The 15,314-nt window shown below is 64.7% G+C and overlaps 1 protein-coding gene and 2 long non-coding RNA genes across 4 annotated transcripts in view; 2 read left to right on the top strand and 1 right to left on the bottom strand.

The window, feature by feature from the left end:
* Window positions 1-1,722, top strand: part of LOC102751978 — a 7,430-nt gene extending 5,708 nt beyond the window's left edge. For both annotated transcript variants that reach the window (XR_435566.2, XR_435565.2), the window contains exon 5: window positions 736-1,722. This is a non-coding gene — a long non-coding RNA (uncharacterized LOC102751978). The remainder of the gene's footprint in view (window positions 1-735) is intronic.
* A 575-nt stretch (window positions 1,723-2,297) lies between these two features.
* On the top strand, window positions 2,298-5,909 carry LOC107182764. The gene is made up of 2 exons (XR_001513494.1): window positions 2,298-2,713; window positions 5,727-5,909. It is a non-coding gene; the product is annotated as an uncharacterized LOC107182764 (long non-coding RNA).
* A 2,817-nt stretch (window positions 5,910-8,726) lies between these two features.
* Window positions 8,727-10,210, bottom strand: LOC107182757 (cuticle collagen 2C-like). The gene is made up of 3 exons (XM_015562465.1): window positions 10,199-10,210; window positions 9,815-9,918; window positions 8,727-9,710 (listed from the first exon to the last, which is right to left on the bottom strand). Exons 1-3 carry the CDS (start codon window positions 10,208-10,210, stop codon window positions 8,786-8,788), a joined length of 1,041 nt encoding a protein of 346 aa, XP_015417951.1. The 3' UTR covers window positions 8,727-8,785.
* Window positions 10,211-15,314: the final 5,104 nt, after the last annotated feature.

The raw sequence follows: 15,314 nt of genomic DNA, 5'->3' as shown, positions 1-15,314 counted from the left end.
GAAGCTGGAGGGCGGGGCCCGGAGCCAGCCGCTGGGAGCGACACGGGGTGTCCTGGGATGGAGACTCTGGGTTTGACAGTTCCCGTGTCAGCCAGGCTCCAGCCTCCAGGGGACCCTCCCCTGAGGCCCCCCTCCCAGGCCTCCATCTCTCCCCGTCTCAGGCGTGTCCTCCTGCTTCACCCGGAACCTGGCACTTAGGATGGGTCTCACCCTGGGAGTTTTAGGGGGCAGAGGAGAGGGGCTGCTACAGGCAGGGAGATGAGCAGTTAAAGATTTCTATTTTTATTTTATTTTTTAAAAATATATTTTGTTTTATTGATTTCAGAGAAGAAGGGAGGAGAGAGAGAGAAACATCAATGATGGGAGAGAATCAATGACCGGCTGCCTCCTGCACGCCCACAATGAGGATTGAGCCTGTAACCCGGGCATGTGCTCTGACCCGTAATCAAACCTGGTTCATAGGTTAACGCTCAACCACTGAGCCAGGCTGGCCAGGCAAGATTTCTCTTTTAAAATCCTCACCCGAGGACATGCCTACAGAGGGGAAGGGAGAGAGAGAGAGAGACATCTGTGTGAGAGAGAAACACTGACTGTGTGCCCAACCAGGGACCGAACCCGCAACCCACCGGCGGCCTTTCAGCACAGCGCCGTGCTCGGGCAGCGAAGCCACTCCCTCGGGGAGGTTTCTGGAAGGAGCCAGGGCCTTGCGTTAACTTCGCGTCTCTCCCGCTGCAGAACTGGAGGCAGCCGCCCGGACCTTTAGATGCGAACGTCAATGCTTAAAACCAGCCTCTCCAGCAGCAGCTCTTTCCCGAGAAGTCAAGGACCCGCGTCTCCCGCATCCCCATCCCCGCGAAAAGTCCTCCACTTAGTGCTGCGACTGAACCCGCCTTCCCACGCAGCCGTGACGTGTCCACTCCCGTGACGTGTGTGTGTCTGTGTGTGTGTGTGTGTGTGATGCCTGTGGTCTTTGTGGCTGCTTGTCTGTGGCTGTCGCTGTTTCCTGAACCTGGACTCACCTCCTGGGCCGGAGCTGAGCCGCGTCACCATCAGCTCCTCCTGCTCCCCGTGCGCCCCACCCCCACCCCCGGTCCGGGGTCTGCTCGCTCCTGAGACCAGTCCCCTCTCTTGACGTAGAGGTGGTGAGGGTGGGGCCCGGGAGGGAGTCTCCACTTGTGGGGACTTGGGAAGCTGTGCACCAGCTTTGTGACCTTCCTCATGGCCTCTGCCCTCCTTTTCAAGAACCTGTTTCCACATCCCGGCCCTGACCCGGCCTGTTCTGAGGGTCTCTTAGCAACGGGGGCTCACAGCCAGGAGCTGGGAGCCAGCTTGCTTCAGGCCGCAACCCTCCCCGGCCTCTTCTCCTGGGGGTCCCCCGGCTGCCCCTGCCCCGCCCCGTGCAGAGGCCAGGCAGGCAGGCCCGGCCCCCCTGGGAATGTGCCCTTGCATATCTTCTCAGCAATAACCCCCTGGGCTCTGGACCCCCACCCCCGCCCCCTCCCAGCCTCCGAGACTCTGACTTAGAGCCCAGCTCCTCTGTTCTCGGACCCCCACCCTCGCGCTGGGTCTGGGGCAGGCGATCCATTCTGTTGGGGCCGGCTTCCCGGGAGGCAGCGGGGAGAGCCAGGGGCCTCCATCTGTCCATGCCAGGGGTCCTCAAACTACGGCCCGCGGGCCACATGCGGCCGCCGAAAACATTTATGCGGCCCGCCGGGCGTTTTTGCCGCCGCTGCCCGTCCTGCTTAGCAGCCGACTCGTCCCGGGCCCGCAGTGCCCATGTGTGCAATGTCTGAGGGACGGTGAACTGGCCCCTGTTTAAAAAGTTTGAGGACCTCTGGGCCATGCCGTGGCCAGGTGAGCAGTGATGGCCTGTGCCCTCCCTCCACCTGTCACTGCCAGAGTGCGGGGTGCAGTGGCCTTGTTGTTGGAAAACAGACAGAGGTCAAAGGTCATAAAGAGAGTGGGAAACCAAACCAGCCCTGCCCCTCCCATGCATCGTGTTACCGTGGAAACGAGGCGAGCGTGTGATGGACTGTTGTCTGCTGTGATCTGTGCTCTCCACACGGAATAAAATACCATTTGTTTCCTGGCGGCCGGGCTGCAATCCTTTCTGGGAAGCACTCAAATGTGTGAAGGGCCGAGGGACTCCACCTGAGTCAGAGGGAGGCAGTGGGGATTGAAGAGGGGCTGAGTGGTGCTCCATCGGTCCAGCTGCTTCATGTATGTCTGCCCCACCCCCACCCCCAGCCCCGCTTCTCCTGGATCCCCTTTCCCCTCCCCCTCCCCCTCCTCCTGTTTCCACCCCCTCTTCCCAATCCGTGGGCCCAGGACCTGTCCCCTCAGTGGCCTAATTGAGGGCTCCCTAGCCTGGGGCAAAAGGTTCTAACCTCTCCCTTTGGTCCATTTTGGGGGCCGCTACCTAAGGATTTGACAGAGAAGCACACAGGTGACACTCGGGTTACAATCCAAGCCTTTTATCTTTCTGCCAATCCAAATGCCCCCTCCTCCATGAAGCCTTCCTGGACTTCAGGGAGAGTCGGCCCTTCTTTCCTGTGCCCCAGTCACCCTGGCCCGCCTTCACGTCACAACTAACACTTCGAGCCTGGAGCCAAGCGTAGAGCCCGGCAGAGGATGCTGAACCAGCTGTGGTGACATCACAGGCGGGGCTGCAGCCCAGGGCACTTAGAGCGACATTCGAAGGCATTCCAACGAGGTTGGTGAAAAGTGCTGCTGGCCACTTCCGCACAGCGGGGTCAGCCCCTGGGGCCATCGTGTGCACCCACCTCTGCGTGTTTGGTGTCTCTTCATCGGAGACAGTCTCTGGGGGCAGGGGCTGCGTCTCACTCTAACGTAAGATGCTTGGGCATCTCAGGGACTCACACAGGGTCCTAGAGTCTGTCTAGCCCAGGGCTGGGCAAACTTTCTGACTCGAGGGCCACAATGGGTTCTTAAACTGGACCGGAGGGCCGGAACAAAAGCATGGATGGAGTGTTTGTGTGAACTAATATAAATTCAAAGTAAACATCATTACATAAAAGGGTACGGTCTTTTTTTTTTTTTAGTTTTATTCATTTCAAACGGGCCGGATCCGGCCCACGGGCCGTAGCTTGCCCACGGCTGGTCTAGGGTCTGTGCGTTCAGAGCCGCAGGATTACAGGTCCTGAGGGACTGGGGGTGGGGGCCCCAGCAACTCCCTGCCGCCTCCCTGACTCTCCTCTTTGCTGCCTGCACGGCCTCTAGGCACTTCTCCCTGCCTCCCACAGGGCTTTGGAAAGACAGGCGTGTAGTTGAGGTCAAGTTCACCATTGTGAGCTCAGTGGTCGCTGGGGTCACGCTTACACTTTGTAAATAGGCTCACGCCCATCCGGGAGCACAGGGTTGGGGTCACAGGCCTGGCTGTGCACGGCCCAGGAGGTCCACAGAGGCCAGAGCCACAAAGACCCACGAAGAGAAGGCTCTCCTATACGAACAAGTGGAGGACGGCCAGGAGGGAGGCGCTGGCTTTCCCATAGCAGCACTGATGGCAGAGGCTGCTCGCTCTCTCTGGCACAAGCACGGAATGCTTCGCCCGTTCTGCCTGGCTCCACACAGCCACCTGTCTCCTGGTACCCAGCAGGGTCTGTCTCCAGGGCTCTGCACAGCACATGCATGGCCGGGCTCCCTTCCCGGGGTGGGGGTGGGGTGGGGGGGTGATGTCCAGACCCAGGGGAGAGACCACGTCGGGGCGAGGCTGCTCTGGGGAGGGTTGTATGGCAGTGAGTTGCCTGGAAAACACACACAAAGGTCAGAGACTGGTCGTCAAAATAATAACCATGATGATAACAATCCTCTATAATAAAGAGGCGATATGCAAATTGACCATCACGCCCTCACACAAAGATGGCCACCCCCATGTGGTCAAAGATGGCCTGCAGGGGAGGGTAGTTGGGGGGGACCAGGCTGGCAGGGGAGGGAAGTTAGGCATCAATAAGGCCGGCAGGGGAGTGGTTATGGGGTGATCTGGCTGGCAGGCAGAAGCGGTTAGGGGCAATCAGGTAGGCAGGCAGGCAAGTGGTTGGGAGCCAGCAGTCCTGGATTGTGAGAGGGGTGTCCCACTGGGATCCAAATCGGCAGTTGGACATCTCTTGAGGGGTCCCAGATTGGAGAGGGTGCAAGCTGGGCTAGGGGACACGCCCCCCTCTTCCCCCCCTGCCCAGTGCACGAATTTCATGCACTGGGCCTCTGGTCTATAATAATAAAAGCATAATATGCTGATTAGACAGGACAAAGCTGGGGCTGCAAGGGAAGCCCGGGTGCCGGGTGTGAGAGGGAAGCCGGTCCGCAGTCAGGGGAAGGAAGGCCTGCTCTTGCAGGTTTTCATGCATCGGGTCTCTAGTAATGAATAGAAGCAGCGAGCATGTACGGGCACTGGCTGTGCTGAACTCTGGGTGGAGGACTCCAGAACTCAACCCTAGGTGATGCCATCTGCTTCCTAGATGTGCCCCAGTCCGCACTCCTGGGGCCAAGCGAGGCCCAGCCCAGGAGAAGGGTGCCAGCCCGCCAGGTGGGCATGAGAGGCGGCAGGACTTGGCTTGTGGGAAGGAGTCCTTCATCCCCACAGGCGTGATGACCCCAAACCGGAGTGAGTCCCCCCTGCCCCCCTGAGGTGTTTGAGCTGCAGGAAAGTGAGCAGCTGGTGGGGTCCTCCAGGCAAAATGAACTCTGAGAACCTGCCCAGCTGACAAAGTGTCTACACCCCAACTGGGAGAGGCCCCGGTGATGCCATAGCCTGGAGGTGCCATAACCCTGGCAGTGCCATAGCCCGGAGTTGCCATAGCCCTGGCAGTGCCATAGCCCGGAGGTGCCATAGCCCGGAGGGAGCACCGAGTCTCCTGGTGACAGTGACCTCGGGTCCTGCACCTTCCGCCTCAGCGACGCCCCGTGAGGTCCACTCCAAAGACCCTGAAGTCTGTCTGCGCGGAGGTGTTTGTGTTACTTAACGCCACAGCAGACCAGGTCACACTGCCTCCCCCCCCTCACCCCACTACGGTTGTTTTCCAGTTGTGGGTTGGACCTGGCCAAGTTGTTCTTGACAGAGGCGGAGAGCGAGGGACAGGGAGGGCGGGTGAGAGGGATGCTGGTGGAGCACACCCAAGGTCACGGGCTCCTCCCACCCTCTGCTGGGAAGGCCTGCCCTCCCCAGGGTCACCCCGGCCGGGGGGGAGGGGGGATGTTGGCCAGTAGAGCTGCTGGGGGAGGGCTGTCCAGCTGGGTCTGGTTCACCCCACCTTGTCCCTGGCTGCTCGCCGCACCTGGGGAGGGAGGGAGGGAGGGAGTCAGGTGCCTTTGCTGGGCCAGGGGGAGCTTTGGAAATACCTGTCTCCAGGCCACAGAGAGGAAGCGTGGTCACCTCTGCATTAGTGTGATTCATTGCTGTCACGCTCACCCCCGGGGCTGGCAGCCGCTCCAGAGGAGCTGTTGGTTTTGCGGAGCCAGCCCAGCCCTGCCTGGTTGCGTAATGGTGGGCCGCCTGCCGGGGCGGCGGTGGCAGCCTCCCGTGGTGCTGCCATGGATGTTCTGAAGGTCTCAGGTGGCACGGGCTGTTGGGGGATGGGCCCCTCCAAGCCAGGATGGGGGCAGATGGGGGGGCAGGAGGCTCGGGCATCTCATTCTCTCAGGTCCCCCTTCCCTCCGGCTGTGTGAGCTTGGGCAGAGCCCAGCATCTCTGCCCGTTTCCTTCTCTGCAGAATGAAGCCCTTCCTAGCCAGAGGGTACGCTGGGCCACCGAAGCCTCGGTCTCCCCAGCAGTGCAATGGGTCCAGCAACACCCTTCCTGTGACCTTCCAAGGTCAAAGAGATCAGTGGACTTAAAGGCACTTAGAAAACTCTACATGAAGATATGTTATTAACATGAACATTACCATCCATTTCCTTGTCTTCTTTCTTTAATAGCAGGTTCCCCTCTGTCTGCCTGACCAGGCTTCAAGTTTTGACTTGTCCGCGTCCCCCGTCAGTCTTCTCGGTCACCGGGGTGTCCCCGAGCCTGCGGGGCTGAGCTGTCGGGGGAGGGAGCTGACGGGGACCCAGGCTCTTAGGAACGATTGGGAACCTTGAGGTGGATGCACCTGTCAGTGTGGAGCATGGGCAGCAGACGAGGCCACATTGACCAGACACCGTGATGAGTCCGCACAGAGGCCGGATCGGCTGGCTGCCTGTGGAATCAGCCACAGAGGTGGTTGCCGAGCCGGGGACAGCCTTCGACCCCCCCAGGTCCTGGAGGACAGGGCAGTGCTGGGGGTGGCGTGGCTCCTGCCGCCTTCCTGGAGGTGGTGGTGCGCCTGCAGCTGCCTGTCAGAGACAGGAGGGACGCGGTCACGGGCAGGGAAGGAGGCAGGGTGGGGAGAACAGCCACTGCTCGGTGAGGCCCAGGTGTGGGCTGGGACACGCCAGGAATGCACGTCTCTCCAGGTTCGCTGCAGGAGAGGCCAGGCAGGTCTCCAGGCCCCGGGCCCCGCTGCCCAGGGAGCAGAGAGGACACAGTCACCTTGGTTCCGAGTACATTGCCCTTGGCAGCTCCCAGGACCTCGGTGCCCCACGCTTGGCCATCTCGATGCCAGCACTTAGGGAATGGACCCTCCAGGGCCACCTCCTCCCAGGCCCGCCTTATAAGACCCCAGTGACCCTGGCTCTGTGGCCACAGCAGGAGGCAGGAGTCGGCACTCCCTGGGGTCAGGGCTGCTGGTAGCACAGATGGGGCCTGGGAGTCGCCACCTCCCTGCGTGCCATGGAGACCTGAGCAGGGAGTCGGGCTTTCTAGGGGCCTCTGTCCGGCTGTGAGCCACTGCAGGGCGATGGCTGGGTCTGGAGCCCCTCCTGGTCCCCCTGTGCCGCTGGCGGAGTGAGAAGCCCCAGCTGGGGGGGGGGCGGGGGGGTGGCGAGGCCACTGCCTCGCTGCTTTGAGCCCCAGCAGACAGAGCCCAGCTGATGCGGGTGGTCCCCCCCTGCCGGGCCGAACCAGCAGGTACCCAGGCTGCTGCCTGAGAGGAGACGGAGGCCAGACCAACGGAAGCCTGCTGGGAGGCGCAGGAGCGGGGACAGGCAGTGCTGGGGGCACTGTCCCGAGGGTGTGGCCGTGTTGACAGGGGAGGTGGGGCTGCCTCTCCTACTCCTCACAGACCCCCTGACCCCTGGTGGTGGTGGCTTTAGCTCGGAACAGTCAGAGGGAGGGGTGCCGGACTGTTACTGCTCTGTAGCCTTTCTGGGCAGCAGGGTAGGGCTCCCACCCGTCGGGCCTACCCTGGGGAAGTGGGAGAACAGGGTGGGGCCAGACCCAACAGGGAGCAGCCATGCTGCGTGGGGTCTGGGAGGAACGGCAGGTCAGGGTGCCCGGTGGGGGAGGCTGTGGGGACCACACTGAGGGGGAGGGAGGGCAGGTGCCGGGGGTCTTGCTGGAATGGCCATGGGCAGGGTGGACCCTCCAGGGAAGGGGCTGTGGCCAGTGTCCTTGCTCCCGGAAGCAGCTCAGGGGAGGACGATGGTGTTGGCTCACCGGGACCTTCTGGCCGCGCATCGACGTCCTCTCAATCCGACAGCGGGTCTGCGAGGTAGGTGCCGCGGCCTCACTCTGCAGACGAGAGGAGACCAGGCCACAGCCATGGGGGAGGGGCAGGTGCAGGTGTCCACGGGGTGCCTCGGCATATGGAGACCAGGAGGATGCTTCACCCCACTCCCCCCTCCCCTGCTGCTCTCGGGGGATCGTGGGCCTCCGGTTAAAGGAAACAGGACTCCCTCTGAGAGAGGCTTCCTGCCCCCAGTGTCAGCCAGGACCCAAGTGCCTCAGTCCGCGGGGTGCGGGGACCAGACAGAGCCCGGGGAAAGCTGGGAGTGAGCGAGGTGAGCAGGTGGGACCTCCTGGACCTGGCCGGCCTCCCTAGAAAGGACAAGTGAGTTCTTTTATGGGAACCGCGCAGGGCCTGGGGGAGCCCCGAGGGGCCGGTGAGGAGGGCAGGGACTGTGGACCCCCCAGAAGGGCCGGGGGAGCAGCCTGGCCCGGGGCGGAGGGCCCAAGAGGGCAGCCAGGCCAGGACAGAGGACCTCAGAGAGCAGCCTGGCCGGGGTAGAGGGCCCAGGAGAGCAGCCTGGCCGGGCGCACAGAGGGCCCCCAGGGAGCAGCCTGGCTTGGGGCAGAGGGTCCAGGAGAGCAGCCTGGCCCGGGCAGAGGGCCCAGGAGAGCAGCCTGGCCCGGGGCAGAGGGCCCAGGAGTGCAGCCTGGCCGGGGCGCACAGAGGGCCCAGAAGGGCCAAGGGGCCCCGAGAAGAGGGCAGGGATGGCTAACCCCCCAGAAGGGCTGGGGGAGCCCCGAGGGGCCCCGTGAGGAGGGCAGGGACGGAGGACCCCCAGAAGGGCCGGGGAGCGCTCTGCAGGAGCCATCAGACCGAGCTGCCTGTTACAGGGCCGGTGGTTCCTGAGAAGAGGCTGCAAGTCAGGGTGCACCTGGGCCCCCGGGAAAGTCACTCTACCTCTGGAACTTAGCCATTCATTTCACAAAACGGGGGTCCACTGTGTGCCTAGCCTGTTCTGGGCAGGAGTCGAGGAATGAACACAGGAAACAATCCCTGGGCTCTGGGAGCTCACATTTCAGTCAAAAGAGACGGAAACAGAAGAAAAACAGATACCTGATCAGACACAGTCAGTGCGACTGAGGAAAAGACACCTACAGGGTCTGAGCCTTGCAGAGAGGTAAGAGCCGCAGCCGGGGCCAGCGGGGCCTGTGGGGCCTGTGAAGGAAGCAGAGTTGGCCCGGAGCTCAGCGGAGGGCGTTCCCAGGGTGGGGCGGCCAGAGGAAAGGCCCTGAGCACAGCAGCCGGGGCAGAGGGCCCAGGAGGGCAGCCTGGCCGGGCCGCACAGAGGGCCCCAGGGGAGCAGCCTGGCCGGGCGTACAGAGGGCCCCCGGGAGCAGCCTGGCTGGGGCGCACAGAGGGCCCCCGGGGAGCAGCCTGGCCGGGCGCACAGAGGGCCCCCGGGGAGCAGCCTGGCCGGGCGCACAGAGGGCCCCCGGGGAGCAGCCTGGCCGGGCGCACAGAGGGCCCCCGGGGAGCAGCCTGGCCGGGCGCACAGAGGGCCCCCGGGGAGCAGCCTGGCCGGGCGCACAGAGGGCCCCCGGGGAGCAGCCTGGCCGGGCGCACAGAGGGCCCCCGGGGAGCAGCCTGGCCGGGCGCACAGAGGGCCCCCGGGGAGCAGCCTGGCCGGGCGCACAGAGGGCCCCCGGGGAGCAGCCTGGCCGGGCGCACAGAGGGCCCCCGGGGAGCAGCCTGGCCGGGCGCACAGAGGGCCCCCGGGGAGCAGCCTGGCCGGGCGCACAGAGGGCCCCCGGGGAGCAGCCTGGCCGGGCGCACAGAGGGCCCCCGGGGAGCAGCCTGGCCGGGCGCACAGAGGGCCCCCGGGGAGCAGCCTGGCCGGGCGCACAGAGGGCCCCCGGGGAGCAGCCTGGCCGGGCGCACAGAGGGCCCCCGGGGAGCAGCCTGGCCGGGCGCACAGAGGGCCCCCGGGGAGCAGCCTGGCCGGGCGCACAGAGGGCCCCCGGGGAGCAGCCTGGCCGGGCGCACAGAGGGCCCCCGGGGAGCAGCCTGGCCGGGCGCACAGAGGGCCCCCGGGGAGCAGCCTGGCCGGGCGCACAGAGGGCCCCCGGGGAGCAGCCTGGCCGGGCGCACAGAGGGCCCCCGGGGAGCAGCCTGGCCGGGCGTACAGAGGGCCCCCGGGAGCAGCCTGGCTGGGGCGCACAGAGGGACCAGGGCGCAGCCTGTCCTGGGCACACAGAGGGCCCCGGGGAAGCAGCCTGGCCGGGCACACAGAGGGCCCCGGGGGAGCAGCCTGGCCGGGCGTACAGAGGGCCCCCGGGAGCAGCCTGGCTGGGGCGCACAGAGGGCCCCCGGGAGCAGCCTGGCCAGGCACACAGAGGGCCAGGGAGCAGGTGCGGTCGGAGAGGCCACAGGACCACAGGGAGGTTTTGTGAGACACAGGAAGGGGCTTTGGCCTAACCTCAGCCCTACGAGGGTCTGAGTGGAGAGAGCCTTTGTGGTACAGTGAGGGGCGAGGGCCTTGCAGCTCCTCCCAGGTGGTCGGCCTATGGCCCAAGGTCTCCCTGTAAGACGGGGCTGCTTCCTTCTGGCGGGGGGTCCGCAGGGAGCATTGGGGGCGGGGGTGCTGGCTGAATGCCCACTTCTCCGGACATGGATGTGTTGCACAGGTAACCTCTGAAGTCCCATCTAACCCCAAGGGGCAGGAACCCCTCGAAGTGCTCAGCGTGGGGACTTCCCACTCGGCAGCTTCGGGCTGCTGGGTACTCAGCGTTCCTCCTGGGAATGTGGCACCGGCCTGGTCACGTCAGGGGCCCTGACCCTGCCCCCATGCCTGCCCCTCTGGCGCACAGCCTCCACACCTGCCCTGCGTCTGGAACCCGCCTGCCAGCCAGGCCCCCCACCAGCCGCAGTCCTGGAGGCCTCACGGGGCTGCTGGTGTCTCCAGGCGGCTTTGGGGTGCAGGCCTGACATCACACCTCTGAGGTCCCTGAGGACCGGTTTTTGCCGAGGGGGCAGGACCTGCGGGACAACAGCCCAGCAGCCCCTCCTCTCTGCCCTCCTGAGGGAATGACCTCAGGGTCTGCTGGGGCTCCCCAAGAGCACCCATTGCCCCCCGGGCGGCCCCCAGGCTGCTGTCCCATATCGGGGACTCCTGGCTACAGATGGGGCCTTGGGACAGGGCTGTCAGGGTGAGGGCCTGGCGGGCTGGAGGAATGAGGTGAGGCTCAGGGCCCCCCAAATGCCCCGAGTGCCCCCCTTGGCCACCAGCAGCCCCCGCCTCAGCCGGCACCCTCCTGGGTCCCTGTGACCTTGGCGGGCACCTGGCAGCCTGGAGGGTCTGGATGCGGCCCTGTGCCCTGGGCAGAGGGCCGTGTGGGCTGCCGTGTGCCTTGCAGTGGCTCCCAGCTTCCCCCCTCCTTGCCCCCTCACGTGGCTCCTGGCTGCCTGCCAGCCCCTCCTCCCTGGCTCGTCTCTTCCTCCCCACGGGGTGGCTGCGGTGTGGAGGGAGGGACGCCCAGGCCCTCAGCCACAGGCACTCCCGGCCCTTCCACAGGGACACAGCGGCTCCGCCATGGGCAGGTGGTACCTGGGTGAGTCCCCTAAGCCCCGTCCCCCAACTCTCAGACCCTGGCCCAGGTGTGCACCTCCTTACCTCCTGGCGCCCCCGGCCCCGAGGGGCAGAGGCAGGAGCAGGGAGGCCCTCTGGGTGCAGTGCCAAGGCCTGGGCTCACTGCCGCCCACACTCTGAGCTGAAGCGCTGACAAGACGACCGCCCAAAGCCTCCTTCTCTGTGTGTCTGTCCATCCGTCTGTCTGTCTGTCTGCAGGAACTCGGAGGCCAGGCTGCTGGGCTCAGATTTTGGTTTTTCCACTTCCCAGCTGCCTGCTGGGAAGTTATTTAAACGCGCTGTGCTTCCATTTCTTCATCGTACCCTGGGCGAGCACCTTCCTCACTCGCAGCACCGTGAGGGGCACACGATGAAGGTTTTGTAAAGCTTAGCACAGGGCCTTGCGCAGAGTTCAAAATGCAATGTCAGCGTGCTCTCCCATTCCTCTGTCTGTGATCGCCTGCCTGCCTGTCTGTCTGTCTATCATCTCTCTATCACTTATCACCTATCTATCTGTCTATCATCTATCTATCATTTACCACCTATCTATCTATCTATCTATCTATCTATCTATCATCTATCTATTTACTGTCTATCAATCATCTATCTATCATCCATCTATCATCTATCTATCTATCTATCTATCTATCATCCATCTATCATCTATCTATCTATCTATCTATCTATCTATCTATCCATCCACTTATCCATCTTTCCACCTATGCTTGTATCCCCTATTATTCCAGAAAAACTCAGGATGGCTTACAACTTAGATGCCAAGATGCCGAGAGAGCGTGCCCGGAGGACGGGTGCCCTGGGGGACAGTGCAGGCGCTGCGGGCACAGCCTCGGAACCTGGGTGCCCCGCCCTGGTGTGGCCACTGATGGGTTTCCAGACAAGCCCCTCGGCCTCCTGCGCCATCGTCCCGGCACACCCAGTGGCATCCCGGCCATCCGGGCGCCTCCAGAGTCCTTTGGGGCGCACAGATTCAGCCTGCTGTTTACTGTGGAAGGGGCACACCTGGCCTCAGGCGGGGGGGTGGGGGTTGCATGCGAGTGTGACGGGCCAGCCCACAGCCTCGAACGCCGAGGGCAGCTGAGCGGGGCCTGGCTCCTGGCAGCGGGGCGGTGGCACCCCTCGTCCCAGCTCCTTCTCATTGGAGGGTGGTTTCTGTCCAACAGCTGAGGTTCAGCACAAAATTACAGGTGCAATGACTCCTCCGTCAACGTAGCCAGTGACCGTGGCGACACTCACCGCCCCAGCCCTGTGCCCTGTGCGGGGATCACCCCACCTCGCAGCAGGGGCCTGCGGCACAGGGAGCTCAGTCACGGGCAGAGGACGCGAACTCCACCCTCGACCCCACCGCTGCCCATGGGGCCCCTCTGCCATGAGCCAGCCCTACACATGGCCCCCGGCCTCGGGTGCTATTGAGCATCAGCTTTTTTGTTGAGGTCAATGGACTAGAACTCACCCAGCCAGGAAGCTGAGCGCCTACGGGGTGCCGGGCGCCAGGGCCCCCCACGTAAAGGAGGCCACAGCGGAGGGGGAGGGGGGATCAGAGGCCTGGGAAAGCACCTGACCTACAGCCCAACGCCTGGCTGTCCTCTCCCCTCCCCCCCACGGCTGTGTGACCTTGGGACAGAGCCCGACCTCTCTGGGCCACGGACGACTCACCTGGGAAATGGGGAGACAAGACGGTATCAGGCAGGAGCCTGCTCACCTGGGAAATGGGGAGATCAGACGGTACCAGGCAGGAGCCTGCGCTGTAAATCCTAAAAGCAGGGCCTTCTCCCTGCGGGAGCTCGGCCCCCTCTTGTGGGTCCTCCCTTGCAACCTTGGAACCTGGATGCCAGCCGCCCCTAGAGGCTGGAGAGGGAAGTGCACCGGCAGGGGGAGGCTAGGCAGGGATGGCTGAGCTCTCTGAGGAGGTGTGGGCGCTGGTGCAGCTGGGCGGGGGGATGAGAGAGGAAGGCCGCGGAGCCTTGGGGTGTGCCCTGCCTGGAGGGCGCCTGGGGGCCGGGAAGTGGGAGGGCACCGCCGGGTACCTGGTGAAACTCCACTGAGACAGGGACCTCACGCTGCTCGGTTCAGGGGCAGCTGCGACGGTGGGGCTTCTCGGGCCCTGCCCTGCCCCTGGGGACAGCACACGGGGAGCAGTTCGACATTCCCGTTTCCTAGCGGCAGCCCCAGCAGGCCCGGCCCACCCTCCTGCCCTATGCTCTGGAAATTTCCTGGGGGAGGGTCTGGAATCCCAGCCAGCTCCTGCCGGCCTGCCGGGCACCTCCTCACGCCCCAGCGGAGCCCCCCGTCTGCACCAGGCTCTCTGGGTCCCGGGTAAACATTAGCTGGCACTGTTAATGTTTAATGCCCCCACCTCATCCCGGCCACCCCGCGGCCCGGGGCATTCTCCGGGCAGAGGCGGCGGGCAGAGGCAGCGGGATCCAGTCCAGTCTACGGGCGATGGCAGGGGTGCCCACGGCCGCGGGTGAGTGTGCGGACCAGATGCGTGGGGGCAGCAGGCGGCCTCGCTGGGACCGTCTGGAGGGGGAGCTGGATCCCACGCGTCCTCCCTGACCTCTGCTCCCCCAGCACAGCGCTGCCCTTCCCTGGGACAGCCTCCTGCCAAGGAAATTTGCTTGTCAAAGGGTCCTGTCTTCACCGCAGATTCAATGCAGATCCTCGGGCCCTAGGGGCGCCAGCGTGGCCTTTCACGGGCGCCTGTCCTGGTTGGTTGTTCCCTGGCTGCCTGGGCTCAGACAGAGCAGGGGTAGGCGGCAGGCGGGGTGTGTGTGGCGCGGGTGGGGGGGGGATGGGGGCAGCAGCCTCTCTGGGCTTTGGCGAGGCCCCAGGAAAGGGCCCAGCCCAGAGGGCTCCCGTCATGGAGGGGCCTTTGCTGACTGTGGGGCTCATCAACGCTCAGGAGGAGGCGGGCCCCTGTGTGGTGAGGGGCCCAGTGTAGTCAGGCCTCTGACACTAACTCCCTTGTGACCTTGTCGAGACCTGAACTCAGACAACCTCCAGGCCTCCCTGGGCCTCTGGCGGGCGGCCGGCCACCCTCCCAGCTGCTCGCTCCCCAGGGAGCTTGTGTCGGGGCAGCTGGGTCGCCAGCCCTGCGGCCTCCAGGGCGCAGCTCAGCACAGCCAGGAGGTGCCAACGTGCTAACTCCTTCCACCTTGGGCACTGCTTCCCTCGTGCCAGGCAGGGCTCGAAGGGGCAGGAGAGGGGCTCCGTGTGGGGGAGCTCTGACTGCCCTCCAGGTCCCCAGGATGAGTGCGCCCAGGCCAGGGCTGAGGGCGGGGCTGCCTGCCAGGCCATGGGCACCTCTGTGCCAGGGCGGGTGCCAGGGCGAGGCAGCAGGAGGGGGGCTGCCCGCTGCGTGGCCTCCAGCTCTCCTTCCTTCCGACTATCTGAGCGGCAGCACAGCTAGAGGGCAAAGTCTCTCCGTTCTCACAACCTCTTTCTGGAGGCGGAAGGGGTGGGACACGAGGCCTCCCTGAGCCGCCCCTCCTGCGGCTGCTGGACCATCAGGGCCCGCAGGCCCCTGAGGACGGTGGGCCTGGCGCACGGAGGGCGCCCTATAGCAATGTCTCTTCAACCAGCCTGCTTCCCCGGCGGAGAGCAGCTCAGAGAGAAGCATCTAGAAACCTGGTCGGTACCAGTCCTGCCTCCAACCTTCTTGGATTTTAGACGAGTCTCCCAGCTGGGCTTCAGCTCCCTCCTCCTCTGTCCGTCCATCCCTCTGCCTCTCAGACGCCGCCGGGATGAGTCTCACTGGGGGTCGCGGGGAGTCAGTGGGAGGCGTGTTCACGGCCTCTTCCTGCTTTCTGTGCACAAGGAGGGGAGCGCCCTCCCAGCGCCAGGCTGGCCGCCTGGGGCAGCCCAGGGCAGAGGCCCTGCCCCCAGGCAGAGGGGTTCCCGCACCGCCAGCCTCCTCTCCCAGGGACTCCCCTCACCAGCCCACTCTCGCCCACTGGGCTCTGGGGGTGCGGGGACAGGGACAGAGCTCCACGTGTCCGTGGCTGGGACACCCCACGTCATGACCTACCCTCCCCTGTCTCCCCAGGTGGCAGCTCCAGGGGGGATGTGGACCCGTTCCACTATGGTAAGCCTGGCACCCCTGCGGGCCCTGAGCCTGCCCCCTGCTCCCC

Source organism: Myotis davidii, unplaced genomic scaffold, assembly GCF_000327345.1.
Source record: "Myotis davidii unplaced genomic scaffold, ASM32734v1 scaffold97, whole genome shotgun sequence".
NCBI classification, from domain to species: domain Eukaryota; kingdom Metazoa; phylum Chordata; class Mammalia; order Chiroptera; family Vespertilionidae; genus Myotis; species Myotis davidii.
The sequence above is the reverse complement of the archived record's forward strand: the minus strand, read 5'-3'. Positions and strand labels throughout refer to the sequence as shown.